The sequence below is a fragment of the Xenopus laevis genome, chromosome 6S (genome assembly GCF_017654675.1).
Source record: "Xenopus laevis strain J_2021 chromosome 6S, Xenopus_laevis_v10.1, whole genome shotgun sequence".
In the NCBI taxonomy this organism is placed as follows: Eukaryota; Metazoa; Chordata; class Amphibia; order Anura; family Pipidae; genus Xenopus; species Xenopus laevis.
Window position 1 is genome coordinate 103,487,792 of NC_054382.1, and position 21,467 is coordinate 103,509,258.

At 40.2% G+C, this 21,467-nt stretch overlaps 1 protein-coding gene across 2 annotated transcripts in view; it reads left to right on the forward strand.

Annotated features, from left to right (window-relative positions):
* The window catches only part of nkain3.S (Sodium/potassium transporting ATPase interacting 3 S homeolog), a 313,723-nt gene extending 293,173 nt beyond the window's left edge, over positions 1-20,550 (forward strand). The window contains exon 6 of one of the 2 annotated variants that reach the window (XM_041567191.1): positions 19,914-20,539. In XM_041567191.1, coding sequence (XP_041423125.1) covers positions 19,914-19,927 — 14 coding nt within the window. In that variant the 3' untranslated portion in view covers positions 19,928-20,539. 2 annotated transcript variants of the gene reach the window in all.
* The last annotated feature ends 917 nt before the right edge of the window (positions 20,551-21,467 follow it).

Sequence of the window (21,467 nt, forward strand, 5' to 3'; positions counted from 1 at the left end):
TAGACCGAGGCGTCCTCATCTGGGCCCTGGATCGCTGTCATAAACTGGAATGGGGACACAACACTATACATAGTGGGCATTTTGTCTGTCAGTTGCTTACAGAATTCCTTGCCCCCCCGTAGCGCCTGTAATCCCCCTCAGGGCCCTGTTGGAAGTCATCCCTTTCCAAGGCCTCTATGCATTCTAATTTGGATTTGTCTATTATAGAGATACCTCTGGCTTCACATAAGGTGACCAAATCGGATTTTCCAAGGCGGCAGTAATCCGTTTTGTCAGAGGCATCTTTTGCGGATTCCGGATGTGGGGATGGTGATGGAGACAGATGAGCTGAGGCTGTTGAGATGACCTGTGTTGCTAGCAAATTTAAACCTGTTTGCAGCTCTGTCTCGTCCTTATCATTATTGCTTTCTGCAGTTCTGGCTGGAAGGAAGTACATGATTATGTTTGACCTTACTGTCTGAGACTTTTGAATGCCCTGCTGCTAAGGCTTGGTAGATTCCTGTAACCACAAATTGGCCTTCTCTAAAGACCCATGTGTTTGGAGTCTGGAGTGGAACTCATGGACGAACTTTTCCCAGATCCAGACCTCAAACGTCCCCTCCTTAGGGATGGACCATTCTAAACCTGAAGACCATTTGTGCCAATCTTTGAGGGGCTTAACAGTCCCTCCTCCATATGTGGATTTCATGTGCTGCTGAGCCGTCCTGAACTCAGAAGTGGTACCCTTCTGTTCCCTAGATTTCCCTACACCAATACTCGAGTCTCGAGCTTTTTCCAAGTAGATGCGTCCACCTACAGTGTCTACGTCCACCGCGCAGACCGCCGTCGATCCTTACCTGTTCATCCTCTGAGTAGCTCTAGGGCTTCAAATACGAACCACGGACATTATCCACCGTAGCCCACTCAGAGAGAAGGATCAGCGGCCGAGGGATCGGACAGGTACGAACCACGGACACCTTCCTTATCCCTCGTGCTAAATTGGCTCAAAACAGCGCCCTGACTGCAGGATAAGAGTCCCCAATGCCTGGAGTGTTGACAGCAAGTGAGAGGGAGCGACAGGAAGTGAGAACAAGGGAGATATAGTTGAACCTTCCTAGGGATTCCGGTACGAACCACGGACACCTGGTCACCCCAGTCAGGCCAATAGGTTTTGAGAGAAAGTGGCTAGAAAAACAGATAGAAACAGAGAAACCCCTCCCCAGTTCACCTCCCCAAGTTCCGTCCCCCAAGCTTCCGGTACGAACCGCGGACACCTGGTCACTCAGTGACGAAAAGTCAAGAAAGCGAACAAGAAAGGGAACAGTCCTCAATAATTTCCCCACAAACTCCACCCCCGGGCTTTGGTACGAACCACGGACACCTTCCACCCTTAGGATGGACCTCGAGGGGAAGAGAAAAGAGAACAAAGCTCACGCGACAATTGATGAACCCGAGTAGGCTTGGCCCACTTTTTCTCCTCACAAAAAGCTAACCAGTTCACTGTTTTTTTGCCCTATACAGTCCGACTTCGCAGCACAGCCCTTATGGTCGTAACTAACAGGAATTTCCTTCCTAACAGCAACTTTCATAAGCAGACAGCAGCTATCTTACACTACCAGACTTCCAATGACAGAAAAGATGTCTTCCAACCAAACCTACAGAGAATGTGTTGGTTTGAGAATAGATTAAGACAGAAAAGAGGGCTAGCCAAAAGCAAGGCAAAGAGTTAGTGTGGTAGTTATAGACAGAGAGAGAGAGAGAGGGTAAGCAAAAGTGTTTTAAAAGAGAGAAATGGAGAAAAGTGAGAGAGATGGGGATAATAAAGGATGGAAGGAAGGATAAAGAGAGGAAAATAAAGAGAGAAAGAGCAGGAAAACAAGGAGTATAAAAAGAGAAACAGCTAGTTAACATATAGCCTTATGTTGTAAACCATGCAACACTCTTCCTTCACTCACACAAAAAGACAATTACAATTACAACACCATGTGATGGTCTCTTCCTTAGGAAAACCCCCTATCCTGGAGGAAGTAGGAGTCAATAGACTGCAGGGAACAGCAGAGAGGTATAACAAAAATGTAAAAAATGTTCCAAAAAGTTCAAAGAGAACTTTGCTGTTATGAAATGTAAAGATGAAAATCTATTATATACAATAGAACAACTGTTAGGGTTATATGCAGGGGATGTGCCTCCCACCAATAGCCCAATATACCTTTTCAAAAACTAAGACAACATGGCCGCTGGCACATGTGCTTAAAGACAAAGACAAAATGGCCACTGGCACATGTGCTATTTCAAAATGGCGTAGGCTCCCCCTGTTCAGCGCTCAGCAAGGGCTAAAACTTGGTTTGTAATTCAGATTGGTCGGATTGTTACCCAACCTCCAATATTGAAATTTCCCTCCCAAACAAAAGATTTTCTCAAGGATGAAACCTATAGAGTCGCAATTTTAAAACAAACACCACTTAGTAGACAGACAGAAAACAAACACAAATGAAAAAAACAATGATTCTAAATCCCCTCTAGATACTGTTGGCCATATCTGCCTGCTACAAGATTATCCTACAACCACCCGGCATACACAGAAACTCCCTCCACTGGTCTGAATCACTCACAGATCCTCCAGCAGAGGGCAATAACAGTCCCTTATGGTTAAAAAATAAACGAATAAACCCCACAGCAGTTATGCAGATATGCCCCAACCAGTACCTGGGCAGTTAATACTGAAAAACACCACACATACACCCAAAAGGTTCTTTTGGTAGATTTTTACCTGATTCCAGCAGCCTAGAGACCACAAATCAATTTGCAGACAGCAAAAACTTTCTCAAATATGAGAGTATCAAAACAAAAATGTCTTACCTCAATGCCGGCCTTTTTGCTGCCCGAAATAAAATATGGCCCCTTTTTAATTCTGCTGAAATTAAGGAAAAAATTGAACCACCTGCATTAGGCTCGCCATCTGTTGTGGTAGACTTAAATGATCTTTTGCCTTAATGGACAATCGATCCGGAAACCTTGATGTATCATGTGGTGATGTTGCGCAATCCCCCGGAAATAACGTCACAGCAGTCGTTCTTAGTCCAGTATTCTGCCTCCCTCTACAATGGCCAGAGGTTTATTATACACCAAGACAAAAGGTGGTCTTACAATATATCCAATCACTGAGCATGTTATGCTATGAATCAATTGGTGGAACCAGCACACAAACACATGTCCATAGAAGAGGGGGGGGAAAGGTAGACTGCCCTAGGCAAACAAAAGACACCAGGACAAAAGGCACTTCCCCCGTAATATACATATACACAGACACAGTGATCTTAGCATGGCTTGTACTGATCTTGTAAAAGTACACCTTTGTTCAGTGGTCCGTATTCCTCAATCCCAACCGGCGCCACACCCGGCATGCTGCAGTCATGCCTGATGAACACAAATCGGATGGGAATCGGAAAGATCGGGCGACTGTGCAAAGGTCGGTCGTAAAGACGCTTATCCCGCATCGGTGGCGGCCATATGGCGAAATATAAGAAATTTCCAAGTCAAAGTTCAACCCCTCCAAATGAAAACCCAGCATCCATACACACACCCCTCCCTACTTTTAATTAAATTCTATATACCCATACCTATACTAACTATAGAGCTTAGTATCACAATAACCTTTGATATTATGTCTGTCCAAAAAATCATCCAAGCCATTCTTAAAGGCATTAACTGAATCAGCATCACAACATCACCCGGCAGTGCATTCCACAACCTCACTGTCCTGACTGTGAAGAACCCTCTACGTTGCTTCAAATGAAAGTTCTTTTCTTCTAGTCTAAAGGGGAGGCCTCTGGTACGGTGATCCACTTTATGGGTAAAAAGGTCCCCTGCTATTTGTCTATAATGTCCTCTAATGTACTTGTAAAGTGTAATCATGTCCCCTCGCAAGCACCTTTTTTCCAGAGAAAACAACCCCAACCTTGACAGTCTCCCCTCATAATTTAAGTCTTCTATCCCTCTAACCAGTGTAGTTCAGGGGCGTAACTATAGAGGAAGCAGACCCTGCAGCTGCAGGGGGCCCCAGGAAGTATAGGGGCCCCGTGAGGCCCTAATTCATTTATAGTTTCAATAAATATTGGTAAAACAAGCCAACCCTTTAAACATTTTGGGGGCCTGAAATATAATTTGCTGTGGGGCCCAGTATTATCTAGTTACGCAACTGGTGTAGTTGCACTTAGTCTCTGCACTCTCTCCAGCTCATTTATATCCCTCTTAAGGACTGGAGTCCAAAACTGCACTGCATACTCCAGATGAGGCCTTACCAGGGACCTATAAAGAGGCATAATTATGTTTTCATCCCTTGAGTTAATGCTCTTTTTTATGCAAGACTGAACTTTATTTGCTTTAGTAGCCACAGAATGACTTTGCCCAGAATTAGACAACTTGTTATCTACAAAACCCCTAGATCCTTCTCATTTAAGGAAACTCTCAACACACTGCCATTTAGTGTATAACTTGCATTTATATTATTTTTGCCAAAGTGCATAACCTGCATTTATCAACATTGAACCTCATTTTCCAGTTTGCTGCCCAGTTTTCCAGTTTAGACAAATCACTCTGCAAAGTGGCAGCATCCTGCATGGAACCTATAGTTCTGCACAATTTAGTATCATCTGCAAAAATAGAAACAGTACTTTCAATGCCCACCTTAAGGTCATTAATAAATAATGTTATAAATGTTAAAGCTTTCTTATAAAGTCAGAGAATTTTTAACAAATTTCACTGTACATAACAGCACATTTTTGTGTATTTATTTCAGACCCAGCTAAATACGAGTATGTTTTTGATAATATTGCAATAAACTGCTTCTTAGACTGGTGTTCTATTCATTGCTTCAGTCAGAAATCAATTTTAGTTTATTGAAAAAAAAGAATCCATAATTTGTCTTTGCTTGCAAGTTATTGCCCCTTGAACAATGACAGTAGTAAATATATCAAGTTCCTTTGCTGCCGGTTATTTCAAATACCCATCGGCTTCGGAAATGCATTGACAAAAAAAATATTATTCATTGCGCACATTATTAGTGCAACAAATAAAGTAACAAACTATGTGTATCGAAAGGTTGCTGCTTTCTGAATGCTGTTCTATTATAATGTAATATATTAGTTATATTAGTTCTGTAGTTGGTACAGGTTGGTTTTTCCTGCAATAAGAATTAATTATATCTTATTTTGGATCAGATACAAGGTACTGTTTTAGTATTACAGAATATAGGGAAATCATTTTTAAAAATATGGATTATTTGGATAAAATGGAGTCTATGGGAGACAGCCTTTTCATAATTCGGATCTTTATGGATAACGGGTTTAATCCCATACCTGTACTGTAATTAAGTAGTGTTGGAGGGACAAATAACATTTATATTAGCATGCAGTACAAAGAGATATTCTAAGGCAGTGATCCCCAACCAGTAGCTCGTGAGCAACATGTTTTCCTCTCCAACCCCTTGGATGTTGCTCCCAGTGGCCTCAAAGCAGGAGCTTATTTTTGAATTCTAGGCTTGGAGGCAAGTTTTGGTTGCATAAAAACCAGGTGTACTGCCAAACAGAGCCTCAATGCAGGTTGACAATCCTCATAGGGGCTACCAAATAGCTAATCACAGAACTTATTTGGCACCCCAAAACATTTTTTATGCTAGTGTTGCTCCCCAACTACTTCTACTTCTGAATGTTGCTCACGGGTTCAAAAGGTTGGGGATCCCTGTTCTAAGGCAACTGGCAGGTGGCAGCTGGTCTTCATTCTTTCTTGTGTGTGCTTTGTAACAGAAACATTAATACAGCTATGGGATCTAATCGAGAGGCCAGTTATTTGGAAAGGTACATATACAGCAATGCCATTTCCCATAGTTTCATATTGAAACAAATTGTATCTTTCTCTGTTAAAATAAGATGTTACTAATACACTTATATGTCTGAGCTAAAGAACAATAAACATTACTAGTGATGAGCGATTTTATTTGCCAGCCTTGGATTCGTGGCAAAACTCCGCATTTTGTCATGTGTGAATTTTTTCGGTAAACTGTGGCAAAAATTTGCAGCGGAAAAATTGCCAGAGAAAAAATGCCCATTAACCTTAATGCATTTGGACAAAGGTCACCATAAGAAAAAATGCCCATTGACTTTAATGCATTAGGAGAAAAAAAGTCGCCATAAGAAAAAACACCTTGACTTTTGACTATTGCAGTTGGAGTGAGAAAAATTGTTGCGCGTAGAAAAGCCCAAAAGTGTTTCTTAAATTTTTCACCTTTTCGATAATTTTTTCGCATTGCAACTAATTTTTTGTCAAAGCGAAACAGGTTAGATTCGCTCATTATTGTTATAAAAATGAAACCAATAGAAAGGAGAGTTTTACACTTTCAGTTTATAGTTCCCTTATGTATCGGCACATTTACATCTGTCACACACATTTACTCTGTCTACTTTGCAACAAATGTAGCTTGTGCCCATTTTATTTCACCCACTACCCAGCAATTGTTAAATTGCTAGAATAACAAACCTGCTAAACTATGGTTTTTCCGCAATTACAAAACGAATAAATATTATATACCTAGAATGGCACTACAGCTGAATATGAAATAGATACACTTAGGATACTACTAAATATTACATGTTTCAAATGACAATATATACGACACACACACACACATATATTTATAGAATAAATAGAAATAAATATTACATACATAGATGGGCACTGCTAAATAATACATACATGCAAGAAATGGAATTAGCTACTACTGACATTTCTTGCTGTGAAAGTTTATTTCAGTGGAAATTGCAAGCGGTGTGGATTGTAAAAACTTGATATAATAACAGTGAGTTTTAAATATGTATTACCGTAATCTGTAGAATTTGTAATACAACATCTATGCTAAGTGATGAGTTTATGTTTCCTTTCCAAAGTAATTTTTCTCTCCTTTCATCACAACCCAAGAAAACTCATAAGAATTGCATTTGGAAATGACAGAGTGAATACAATATTATACCATCTGGCATAAAATGAAAAATTGTATTCAGATATGTTACGGCCCATCAGCTCCTCGCTAGACCATAAGATTTTATTTTATAGGACCAATGAAATTCCTAATCCACAAGCAGAGTCGCAAAAGCAGATCATTAAATAAGAACAGCTGCTTAACTAAAACTTTCTAGGGATAGGAGAGAGCCAAGGGTTGTTTGTTGCAACTCTGTGCAGTCCTTTAGTTACTCATTGAGATATAGCAATAAGCATAGCACCATATGCCACACAGAACAAGACAAGTGGTTAATGTGTTATTTATCTCGTTAGTTATTCTGGCATATAAAGAACTAATAAGTAATCCCTACCCAATGGTGCATGCATGACTGGAAGTTAACCTGCCTTACCAGAGGTTGGTTTTGTCAGAACAAAAATAAAATCAGTACAGATTATACCTAATAGATGTTGGGCAGTAGTGATCAAAAAAAACCTCAACCCGCAAATCCTAATCCGCACCTGACACTAACCTACAAATTTTTACCCGCACCTGACACTAACCCACAAATTCTTAGCCGCACCAGACACTAACCCACAAAATCCTAACCCACAACTGACACTAACCCACAAATCCTAACCTGCACCTGACACTAACCTGCAAATTCTAACCCGCACCTGACGCTAACCCACAAATCCTAACTCGCACCTGACACTAACCTACAAATCCTTTCCCGCACCTGACACTAACCCACAAATCCTAACCCTCAGACACTAAGCTACAAATCCTTACCCGAACCCTACAAATTCTTACCTGCACCTGACACTAACCTACAAATCCTTACCCGCACCTGACACTAACCCACAAATCCTAACCCTCACCTGACACTAACCCACAAATCCTAACCCTCACCTGACACTAACCCACAAATCCTAACCCTCACCTGACACTAACCCACAAATCCTAACCCACAACTGACACTAACCCACAAATCCTAAACCGCACCTGACTCTAACCCACAAATCCTAACCCGCACCTGACACTTACCTGCAAATTCTAACCCGCACCTGATGCTAGCCCACAAATCCTAACTCACACCTGACAATAACCTATAAATCCTTACCCGTACCTGACAATAACCCACACATCCTAACCTGCACCTGACACTAACCTACAAATCCTTACCCACACCCTACAAATCCTTACCTGCACCTGACACTAACCTACAAATCCTTACCCACACCCTACAAATCCTTACCTGCACCTGACACTAAAATACAAATCCTTACCCACACCCTACAAATCCTTATCTGCACCTGACACTAACCTACAAATCCTTACCCACACCCTACAAATCCTTTCCCGCACCTGACACTACCCTACAAATCCTTACCCGCACCTGACACTAACCCACAAATCCTAACCCTCACCTGACACTAACCTACAAATCCTTACCTGCACCTGACACTAACCCACAAATCCTTACCCACACCTGACACTAACCCACAAATCCTAACCCACACCCATGTCTAACCAATAAAGCCTTACCCACACGAGTGTGGGTTGCCATTGCAGAACCTCGCTCTCTACGCTACTTTTGTGCATTCCACTGGTTCCAAAACAGAGAATCTTCAGATGGAGGGTGTACTTCTCCAGTATGACCTGCACCCAACCCTAACCCGCAGGGGTTTGCCAAAATTCAACCTGATTCCGCCCAACCGATGGTCAACCCGCTTGTCACTGAGGGTTTCAGATAGACCTGCACACCACAACTAGAAAAGTTTACTAGAAAAGGGATAGGCAATTAGAGGTCCTGCTGCTGAACTGCAATTATATACAATAACAATTTAGGTTAATAACATTTACAAAAAAAAATCCTACTTCAGCATACCTCATCATACATTCTCTATATACTGTCAGGTTTACTCAACAACAGGCTTGATTCAAGTGACAAAGGGTCAGATTTAATTCAATGAGAACAACTCCTAATGCAATTCTAATTCTCCCCATTGACTGGTGTTGAGTTTTCCTGAAATAAACCAAGATATAGTACGTTTTTTTCTCATGAAATTGAATTTGGCCTAGAGTGTTCTTATAATGTTTAAATATCAGCTCACACTTGAGTACAGTTACGAAAAGGCCCAATATAGAAGTCTATACTTACATATATACATAGGTCATACATCCAATTACTCTGCTCTTTCACTTTCTAAAGCAATTGTGACTCTTTGTATTCAATTAATTGTCTATACAGGTATAGGACCTGTTATCCAGAATGCTCGGGACCTGGGGTTTTCCAGATAACGGATCTTTCCATAATTTGGATCTTCATATCTTATGTCTACTAAATAAATCATGTAAACATTAAATAACCCCACTAGCCTGGTTTTACTTCCAATAAGGATTCATTATACGGTATGTCAGTTGGGATCAAGTACAATGTACTGTTTTATTATTACAGAGAAAAATTGAATCATTTAAAAAAATTGGATTATTTGGATAAAATGAAGACAATGGGAGATGGGCATTCAGTAATTTGGCGGATTAAGGATTCATTATATGTCAGTTGGGATCAAGGACACTGTACTGTTTTATTATTACAGAGAAAAAGTGAGTAATTTTAAAAAAAAATTAGGATTATTTGGATAAATCGAGTCTATGGGAGACTGCCTTTCCGTAATTCAGAGCTTTCTGGATAGTGGGTTTCCAGATAACAGATCCCATACCTGTACTGCCATATTTAAATATAATTTCAAGAGTTTATTTTACTTAGGAACAGTTTATTGCAAGACTTGCTGGACCATAAAGTGCATGAAGCAATCCTGTGGTTCTTCTTACAATCCTATCAAGCACTCAATGGAGTAGGAAGTAAGATAGAGTAGTAATTCAGGGTGGGCAGGGGTCACCATCACATGATGCTCCTTTTCTTACTAAATTAATATTAAGCCAAATGAAAAGCAGCATTATATTGCCAGTTAAAACATTTCTTATATCTCAAAAAGTAAAGGAAGTATGTAAATTGCACAAGAGCGCTCTGAGCAATGTTATATGAATTGATGTTGTGGGTCACACATTTTATTGTATTAATTTTTATAGCAAAATACTTTAACCAGTTTTGAATGTTTTTGCTTTATATAAAATAATAGCTTTATTATTTTTCTCTTCTCCATTGTGTATGGAAGGTAAATGTGCTCCAGGCTTTCTCTCTATAGAAGGATAACATATTCAGATTGGCTGCTTGGTTTTCTGAGAGGAAGCAGCGAGGAAACCAAACTGGTAGTTTACCTTCTGGCCATTAGACTTTAACATGCTATTAGGAATGTCTTCAGTTTTTTTCACAAATATTTGCAATAACAGGAAAAGCAATTATTTGATTGGCACCTGAAAGTTCCTACAATCACATTCAGGGCTGTTTTACGTCTGTTTCTGTGATGTGAGTAGGTACTGAATATATTTGTGAATATGTTTCTATGGTTTATATTGTGAGGGCATAAATGTGCCTGGATTGCATTATTTATCTAGCTCTGGAATTAGTGCTTAGAAAAGACCTGATACAGCACAAGCACACGTGTAAACTCATTAGCTGTCACTGAGACAACAGTATTTGCAGATATAGGGAGATTAAAGCTTAAAGTGACTCCGCCATTTAATTCGAAGATAGGAATCATGTGTAATAGCCTGCCTGGAGTCAAACCAGTGACCTGGTGGTTCCATGCTGTCAGCATTACTCTGCCCGCTAAGGGCCTGATTCACTCCTATTGCTATTCTTGTAATTGCAAGTAGGCTTGGCCACATGTGATCTGTGTAAGCTATTAAGCTGCCTATAAAACCAACTACACCACACTGACTCATTGCCTGGGTGTGATTTCTGTCTCATTATCTGTTTCTGACCTTTGCCTGTTTTGACCTTGCTGTATTGCTGCCTGAACCGACCCTTGCCTGTTTGACCGCTCTACTGGATCCAGATTTTGTACCATGTTACTGATTGGTTTTGACTCCGGCCTGTTTATCCTGACTACACTCCGGGTTCCTAATCCTGTACTGCACTGTCTGACTGGTAATGAACTGGCCTGTTAATCCTGACTATGCACCTGGTTCCTGATCATGTACTAGACTGTCTGGTTGATACTGTCCCTGCCTGTTCCACATCTGCACTCTCTGTTTCCTGTTCTTCCTGTATATGAACTTCCTCCTTGGTCCTCTCACTTTAAGACCTGGCAGCATCCAAATAGCGGACGGCTCCTCCCGAAGGGAAAGGTGGGGTTTGTTCTGAGTTTTGGGATACCATTGGTGACATCATGTTAGCGTGTCATTTATATATTATGTTTACTCATTCATTAGACCTAAGATTGAGGATATTCTTCCTTTACAGCCACATAGAATTTAAAGGGTAAAACCTGCATTCAGTGTTAGAGGCTTACAGGTTAAATTTGTTGCTAATCTAAGCATTGGTTATATCTTGTCCTTGACACATATGAAGTAAATAATAATACTCAAAGCATTGGTTCAGGTTATACACAGAAGATTGTGTCAACTCTATTATCTAAATATTTATTGTCTATGGGGGAAACAACTGGAACTAAATAGGGAGAAAAGTTTCTACTCCTCAAATTGAATCTCGCCTATAAGTTTCCAGGTGATAAACTAGAAAAACTGAAAATGAAATCAGGCTCAGTATGCTTTAAGGCATTAATACTACATGTAGGGACCCATAGGGCTAATATGCCCCTATGGCTTTAAATCCCTACACTTCCTGATCTCCTTAGTTGCTGGGCAGATGCCCATGTAGCTAGTTGTAATTTACATATAAAAGTTATTGGCCAGGAGGCGCTGTTACCACATCCTGCCACACTTTGGTATAGTGAGTGAGATGGGGTGGATCTTCCTATTTGGCTCCTGGTGTCTGACCCATCCAGATGTTTCCAAGGAGCCTGGGTACAACAAGGCCCAATAAAGCCAAGTTTGCTCTAGAGGGACCTGAACCTCTAGTGTGGAATTCGGGGAGCAGGGATCCCGCGAATGAGGCTAGTGAGTGGCAGGTATATAATTGTTATAGACTCTCTAGGAGAGCAAGACAGTGAGGGAAGAGGAGGTGTAGCAGGCAGTAGCTTCCCAGACTGTAAGATTTGCCTACAGTGAAGGGACACAGTGGATAGGGTGTCAAGCTTTAAGTTCTCCTCCCTGACAACTCCACTGGGTGAGATCCAGAACACGTGTGAGGTATTTCTGCCTAGAGGGAAGTTGTACTGCCTTGATTACACCTACACCTTCATCTACCTCTGATATACTGTCTGAACTGTGTGCCTATATATTCTACAAATGCCTCTGTACTGATGTAAGTAACCTGTGGATCATTTGTCTCTGTCTTTGTTCTGTTTGACTGCAAGAACCTCCTGGCACCCATTTCTTTATTGGTAAAAGCACAGTAGTCTGTGGGAGTTGTAGTTGTACTACACCACACCTTTCATTTTTTTCCACTTTGCGAAGGCCCTGCCTTAAGTGATAGGGACAGATTCACTAAAGGGTAAAGTGGCTAACGCTAACCAGCGTTGACACCTGCATTGCCAATTCACTAACAGGTGCAGGCGCCAATTCGCTAGCGTTCATTCGCACTCTATCGCTAGGCATCTTTTCCGCCACAGGCCAGGTGAAGTGCTAAAAAGAAGCTAGATCTTCCTCAATCTTCTGTCACTTACATCATATCCTGTGTGCCGAAAATGCATTAAAGTTCAAAAACACAGCGGGCCAACATGTTGCATTTTAGTGAATAAGCGTATTTGTATCGCATTTGCGCCTGGCGAAGTGGTGCGAGGGGGTGCCAAACAGACGCTGTTGAAAATACTCCGTTAGTGAATCTGCCCCATAGAGTCTAGTGTAACCCATGCTCTAGTATACTAGCTGAATGTTAACTCCGTTGGCCTGTATAGTCCAAAAATGTGTTACATACATATGTACCCCTTTACAACAGTCTGCTCCTATGGGCACACTACTTGTCGTGGTGGTTTAATGTATCAGTGTTAGTGATGAGTGAATTTTTGTGCCCTGTATGGTTTCACCATGAATATCTGAGTTTTGCCACTGGCGAAAAGTTTTGAGGAACGGTGCCATATAAAATTCGCCATATGGTATATTTGGCACACAACAAAAATGTCATACGAAAGACAAAAATGTGGCCCAGTAGACTAAAAAGTCTCCCATAGTCTCTAATGTATTTTGCTACAAAAATGTCCTCCATAGACTTATTGACAATGGGGCACATTTACTAAAGGCCACATTTTTTGGCAGAAATTCACCAAAATTACAATTTGTAATGACATTGCTTATTTACTAAGCAGCTAAAAAGACAATTAGCTAGCTAAAAAGCTCAGCGCAAGCAAATTTTCGCACAGGTGAACAATCGTTAATCCACAAATGTATCAAAGCGTGCACTTTTTACCCTTTTCTCCCAAATCTATTTTACCAGGTTCTGGCTGGAGAATTGATAAGATGACGCTACATCCTCAACATTATTATGTCAATGACATCACTAAAAAAGTCATAAAAAATACAGAACGCTGGCGTTTTTTCATAAATTATTAATGTGGGATTATGTTTACAAGTTGTAACTATTAAATATGTTATTTAAATTTTTTAACCATTAGAAACTCATGCCACATATTTTTTAGGGTGGGCTCATGTCTAAGACAATAGAAAAACTCTTTTGTCTTTATTTCTAATGACATTTTTAATAATTAAATAATAATTAATAATTTAAGTGTTCACTTGCAGCAATTTCACCAACATCTCTAATAAATACAGCCGGGAGACCAGTTTCTCTAGTAGTGGTGGGGGGGAGAGTAGAGTCAGGCCTAAGCAGATTGTGGTTGCAGGGGACTCAATTATTAGGAAAGTGGATAGGGTAATTTGTCGTCCAGATCGCAACAACCGAACAGTTTGCTGTCTACCTGGTGCCAGGGTTCGGCATGTGGTTGATCGGATAGACAAATTATTGGGTGGGGATGGGCACGACCCAGCTGTCTTAGTGCATATCGGTACTAATGACAAAATAAATGGTAGATGGAAGACCTTAAAGAATGATTTCAGGGATCTAGGCTCTAAGATCAAGGAAAGGTCTTCCAATGTAATCTTTTCTGAAATTTTGCCTGTGCCACGTGCAAGTTTAGGAAAACAGCGGGAGTTTAGGGAGCTAAATGCGTGGCTCAAGTCTTGGTTCCTAGAGCACTGGGCTGACTTTTCGTTGGGGTACAACCTATACAGCCGTGACGGTTTGCACCTCAATGGAAGGGGGTCCGCGGTGCTAGGGGAAAGAATGGCTAAGAGGTTGGAGGAATGTTTAAACTAGGCAAGGGGGGGTGGGTGAGATAAAGGATTATGGGGAAGCTAGTGTAGACGGGGCAGTGGGGTTAGTAAGGGGTCATGGGGGAGGAGTGAGGGGGGCATACAGTTTACCAGCTAAGGAGGTCCCTCTGTTACAAGGAAAACAGAATAATACTAACTTAACGTATAATTCTTCACTAAGTAATGCACATTTCAAAAGTAAAAGCAGCGCCGATTCTAATGAAGACGCCGCCTGAGGCGGCTCCTTAAATGCCGCCCCTCCCCTCGCAGAAACACTAGTGCGGAGAGCGCAACTGCGCTCTCTCGCACTAGTAAAGCCGAATTTCCGGTTTCAAAACCGGAAATTCGGCTCTTTAAAGTGACAGGAGCGGCTTTTTGCCGCCCCTGGAAACTTATCTGGCGCTGCCGCCTGAGGCGCGCGCCTCAGCTCGCCTCATTGGCGGAGCGCACCTGAGTAAAAGTAGTAACCTCCGCTGTATGCTGGCAAATGCACTGAGTTTGTCAGGTAAAATGGGAGACCTAGAATTAATTGCATGCTCTAAAAATTATGATATAATTGGTATCACTGAGACCTGGTGGGATGAAACATGTGACTGGATTGTGAATTTAAATGGTTACACCCTTTTTAGGAGGGACAGAGGGATTAAAAAGGGTGGAGGAGTGTGTTTGTATGTAAAGCCTGAATTAAAGCCATGCGCTAAAGAAATAAAAATAGCTGGCACTGGTGAGGGTGTAGAATCACTCTGGGTAGAGATTTCGACTGGGCAAAAGGTAACAAAAAGAATTATCATTGGTGTATGCTGTAAACCACCTCGTATAAGTGTCGAGTATAAAGCCCAGCTACTCTTGCAGATACAAGCGGCTTCACAGCTGGGTCAAGTTGTTGCTATGGGTGACTTCAATTATCCAGACAGAAAAAGCTAGTAAGTTTGTAAATATGCTGAATGACAACTTTTTATTCCAGCTCGTTCAAGAACCTACTAGGAATAACTCTCTTTTGGACCTTGTAATAACTAACAATACTGAACTCATCTCTAACATTTGTGTGGGTGAGCATTTAGGGAATAGTGATCATAACATGGTCTCCTTTGAGATTCTGTTGCAGAAGCAATTCTATAAGGGAGTAACTAAAACACTAAATTTCAGACGTGCAAACTTTGACAGTATAAGGGCATCTCTGCAACATATTAAGTGGGAAATGCTTTTCACAGGGTTAAACACAGAACAAAAATGGGAAGTCTTTAAAATGCTGCTTAATAAATATACTTGACAGTATATTCCACTTGTAAGCAAGGAACGTCGTTGCAAAGCAAAACCTTTTTGGTTCAATAGAAGCGTTGGTGTTGAGGTGGGTAAGAAAAGACGTGCTTTTAAGGCTTTCAAGTTAGCTGGTACAGCCGAAACATTTATAAGGTACAAGGAGGCCAATAAATCATGCAAAGAAGCTATAAGGCAAGCTAAAATTGCTATAGAAAAGGATATTGCAGCAAGCAGTAAAAAAAATCCAAAATTATTTTTTAAATATGTTAATAGTAAAAAAATGAAGCAGGAAGGGGTGGGACCCTTACTATCAGAGGGGGGTCAGCTGGTTGATGAAAACAAAATAAAAGCGCAGATTCTGAACTCGTATTTTTCATCTGTCTACACAAATGAGGAACCAGTAAGTGAAGGTTTCCTTCTTAACACTCCCAATTCTAGTAATACAACTAATGATGCATGGTTCACACATGAAGAAATTCAAAAGAGACTTGAACATGTTAAGATTAACAAAGGTCCAGGGCCAGATGGTATTCATCCCAGGGTAATTAGCGAGCTTAGCTCTGTGATTGCCAAACCTCTTTACTTAATTTTTCAGGATTCATTGAGATCTGGCATAGTGCCGAGAGACTGGCGAATTGCTAATGTGGTGCCTCTATTCAAAAAAGGATCCCGTTCTCAGCCTCAAAACTATAGGCCAGTAAGTCTGACGTCAGTGGTAGGAAAGCTTTTCGAAGGGTTAATAAAGGATAAGATACTGGACTTCATAGCAAATCATAATACTATGAGTTTGTGCCAGCATGGTTTTATGCGTAATAGATCTTGCCAGACTAACTTAATTTCTTTTTACGAGAATGTAAGTAGAGACCTCGATTCTGGGATGGCAGTGGATGTGATTTACTTAGACTTTGCTAAAGCATTTGATATGGTGCCACACAAAAGGTTACTGGTTAAATTAAGGAATGTTGGCCTGGAACATAGTATTTGTACCTGGATAGAGAATTGGCTAAAAGATAGACTACAAAGAGTGGTGGTAAATGGAACATTTTCTAATTGGACCAGTGTTGTTAGTGGAGTACCGCAGGGCTCTGTACTAGGTCCCTTGCTTTTCAACTTGTTTATTAATGACCTGGAGGTGGGCATTGAAAGTACTGTTTCTATTTTTGCAGATGATACTAAATTGTGCAGAACTATAGGTTCCATGCAGGATGCTGCCACTTTGCAAAGTGATCTGTCTAAACTGGAAAACTGGGCAGCAAACTAAAAAATGAGGTTCAATGTTGATAAATGCAGGTTATGCACTTTGGCAAAAATAATATAAATGCAAGTTATACACTAAATGGCAGTGTGTTGGGAGTTTCCTTAAATGAAAAGGATCTAGGGGTCTTTGTAGATAACACGTTGTCTAATTCTGGGCAGTGTCATTCTGTGACTACTAAAGCAAATAAAGTTCTGTCTTGCATAAAAAAGGGCATTAACTCAAGGGATGAAAACATAATTATGCCTCTTTATAGGTCCCTGGTAAGGCCTCATCTGAAGTATGCAGTTCAGTTTTGGACTCCAGTCCTTAAGAGGGATATAAATGAGCTGGAGAGAGTGCAGAGACGTGCAACTAAATTGGTTAGAGGGACGGAAGACTTAAATTATGAGGGTAGACTGTCAAGGTTGGGGTTGTTTTCTCTGGAAAAAGGGCGCTTGCGAGGGGACATGATTACACTTTACAAGTACATTAGAGGACATTATAGACAAATGGCAGGGGACCTTTTTACCCATAAAGTGGATCACCGTACCAGAGGCCACCCCTTTAGACTAGAAGAAAAGAACTTTCATTTGAAGCAACGCATGGGGTTCTTCAGTCAGGACAGTGAGGTTGTGGAATGCACTGCCGGGTGATGTTGTGATGGCTGATTCAGTTAATGCCTTTAAGAATGGCTTGGATGATTTTTTGGACAGACATAATATCAAAGGCTATTGTGATACTAAACTCTATAGTTAGTATAGGTATGGGTATATTGAATTTTAATTAAAAGTAGGGAGGGGTGTGTGTATGGATGCTGGGTTTTCAATTGGAGGGGTTGAACTTGATGGACTTTGTCTTTTTTCAACCCAATTTAACTATGTAACTATGTAACTATGTATGACCTTTATGTAGCCGCCATATTTAAATTGACTTCAGTGTAAGTATGCCTGCGTTCATTTTCAGAGATGAAGTTTCACATTTTGATGAAAACGTGTAGTTGAAAATAATGTCTGAAGTAGTTGTGCGAAGTATGGCAAAGATTTCTGAACTGAAAATTCGGATTTAAGTAAATCAGCCCCAATGTGTTTTGCAAATTTTTAGCTACTTCTTGAAATTTTTCGTTGTTTCGAAAATGTTTCCGTTTTCACATCACTAAGGGGGTTATTTACTAAACTATGAATGCAAAAATCATGAAAAATGTGTGATTTTTTTATAAAAAATAGGACTTTTAAAAAAATCACTAATTTTCCGGAATTTATTAAACCCCGTGGAGGGAAAAGTCAGAATCTGAAAATCCGGCATCTCAGACCTGTCGAGGTTGCATATGAGTCAATGGGAGAAGTCCATATGATTTTTTGATGTGTGCTGGGTTTTTACACCGAAGTTTTCGAGGAAAATTCTGAGTTTTCGGGTGAAAAATCTAAAAAAAAAAGATTTTTCTGATTTTTTTTCCTGCAAACGAAATTTTCGGGAAAGCGCATTAACAAATAAGCCCATATAACCTGGATTTGGTCTGAGTTTCTTTCAGAAAATATTGAGATAAATTTGGACTTTGATAAATAACCCCCTAAGTGTAAAATAGATAAAGCAGTTGCACTTGTAGGCTAAGGGGCCGATTCACTAACTTCGAGTGAAGGATTCGAAGTTAAAAAACTTTGAATTTCGAAGTTTTTTTTGGGCTACTTTGACCATCGAATGGGCTACTTCGACCTTCGACTACGACTATCAAAGGATTCGAAGTAAAAATCGTTAGACTATTCGACCATTCGATAGTCGAAGTACTGTCTCTTTAAAAAAAACTTCGACCCCCTAGTTCGCCATCTAAAAGCTACCGAAGTCAATGTTAGCCTATGGGGAAGGTCCCCATAGGCTTGGCTAACTTTTTTTGATCGAAGGATATTCCTTCGATTGTTGGATTTAAATCCTTCAAATCGTTCGATTCGAAGGATTTAATCGTTCGATCGAAAGAATAATCCTTCGATCGAACTATCTGCGCTAAATCCTTCGACTTCGATATTCGAAGTCGAAGGATTTTAGTTCCTAGTCGAATATCGAGGGTTAATTAACCCTCGATATTCGACCCTTAGCGAATCGGCCCCTAAGATTTATATTTGCTAACTGCATTTTATTAATACAAGGTGTCCTCATTATATAAGACCAGAGGCAGGCAGGGATATGAGCACCAATTACTTGGTACAGACAAATCTCAATTTTAGTGATGGGCGAATTTGGGGCGTTTCGATTCGCCTAAAAATTTGCGAATTTCCTGCAAAATTTGCAAAACGGCGAAAAATTACTGAAATGTTTTTTGACGCCGGCGAATTTTCGTGTCGGTTTTCGCAAATCACGGGAATTCCACGCAAATTTGTGCTCAATTTTACTTTCTCTGATTTATACCTTTTTCTTATGGTACAGGTATGGGGCCTTTTATCCAGAGTGCTCCAGAGGTATTTCCAGAAGTTGGATCTCCGTAACCTTAAATCTACTAAAAATCATTCAAACATGAATTAAACTCAGTAGTATTATGTTGCCTCCAACCAGGAACATTTCTAAGGATCAAGTACAAAGTATTGTTCTAATATTGCAGAGAAAAAGGAAATCATTTTCAAAAATTTGAATTATTTGATTAAAATGCAATCTGAACCCTCCTTTAATTTCGAGCTTTCTGGGTAATGGTTTTCCTGATAACAGATCCCACACCTGTACTACTGATTCTAATGCATTTCATTTGTTGCTTTACCCAGGTTTTACATCTTGTTTTCCGTCATTTTACACCTTATGAACATATATTAACTTTTTTTCCCAAAAAAATGCCTGTGAATTAATTCAGTGCTAGGAATTTGAAGAATGATGTTAATGTTTCCTTAGTATTTTTTCCCAAAAATGTCAACAAATTTATGTGATTTTGTATATCTTTCTGATCCCCTGAAAAACATAAATTGGGTATTCTCCAGTAGATATTTGCTCTTATTTAATTTCTTTATGTTGGGGGAAGGGAATAGGGTTCACATTAGTATTTACAATCAGTTGTAGGAATAACATGCAGCCCTACTCCAATAATCAGCTGTAATTTGTATGTGTAATATATGTATATTTCTTTCCCTTTAGGTCGACATAAATAATGTGGATTACAAAGAGACCAAAGGCCAAGATGTTACTATTATTACAACCACTGATGGGTACTTCTCATGGAAAAAGAGATTGACAGCTTTTCATTGTGTGTTGGATGACTTGGCCATGATTCTGCAACATTTTCTGCAGCAGAACGGAATTTTAAAAATGTTGTTAATAAGTGGATTCTGTTTTTTTTTTTTATTATAATTTGAGTTAAATGGACATTTGGAAAATGTACATTTTGCTTTTGTTTTTTAATTGTTCTTTTTTATAACCAGTGTAGCATGAAACAAAAGGACCCGTGGAAACATTGTCTACTCAAGTTGGATTTTTTTCAGCAACAATTTACAGATAAATGTGAAATGAGAGTTTATAGAACACAAAATAAATGTTGGTTCTGATGTGAAGGACGGTGTTTGGTTCCCGAATGTATTAGCAAATGTTGTGTACTGTGATTTGCACAATCTATAAATACAATGAATTGGATGCAAAGTTACTTTCTCTTATTTTCCTTTTAGACTGCCATGTGCTTGTTTATGGAAGTGCTTATATCTTCTGAGCTGATAATGCAGTCTAACACATGTTCATAAGCTGCACTTCATTAAAATGACAGTAAAGTCTATGGAGCCCATAACAGGCTGGTGGCTTTAAAAATTATTTTGTCTGGTTGCATCTAGTGATGGGCGAATTTATTCGGCAGGCGCGAATTCGCGGCGAATTTGCGCGATTCGCCGCCAGCGAATAAATTCGCGAAACTCCCGCGAAAATTCGCGGAAAAAATTCGCCGGCGTAAAAAATTTTTTTTCCGAAAAATGGACGCCGGCGTCAAAAAACGGGCGCCGGCGTCGGAAAAACGGGCGCCGGCGTCAAAAACGAGACGCCGGCGCCGTTTCGCGAATTTTTCGCCGTTTCGCGAAATTCGCACATTTTTCAGCGAAGCGAAACGGCGCAAATTCGCCCATCACTAGTTGCATCAAACCCTTGGACATTTAGCTGTACAGCCATGATTTTTAATTCATCAACTGAGTATACAGGTACAGGACTTGCTATCCACAATTGCTCGGGACCTGGGTTTTTTTGGATAATGGATCTTTCTGTAATTAGGATCTCCATACCTTAACTAAAAAAGAATAGTTTACATTTTAATTAAACCCAGTAGGATTGTTTTGTACTATTTTCATTTTTAAAGAGACAAAGGAAATCATTTTAAAAAAATGGAATCTATGGGAGGTGGCCTTTCCATAATTCAGAACTTTCTGGATAACGGGTTTCCAGAAACAGATCCCATACCTTTGCAATCAATTTTTGGTGACAGTCAAACCCATGTGGTAGAGGGTACCTGAGGAATACCCACAAAGAAAATTCTGATTCTATGAGCATGCGGGTAGTCCGTAGGTAACCTGCCTGGGTGCACAGCTAAGGTGCGGGACTTGGCCCTCCAACCCTCCCTAGTGTTAAAGGGAAATCTTTAGTCTCTTCCCTGCTGAACAGACGTCACTTCCGATCTATGATGATGTCACTTCCAGTTTTGTGGTCCTGGGTCTGGTA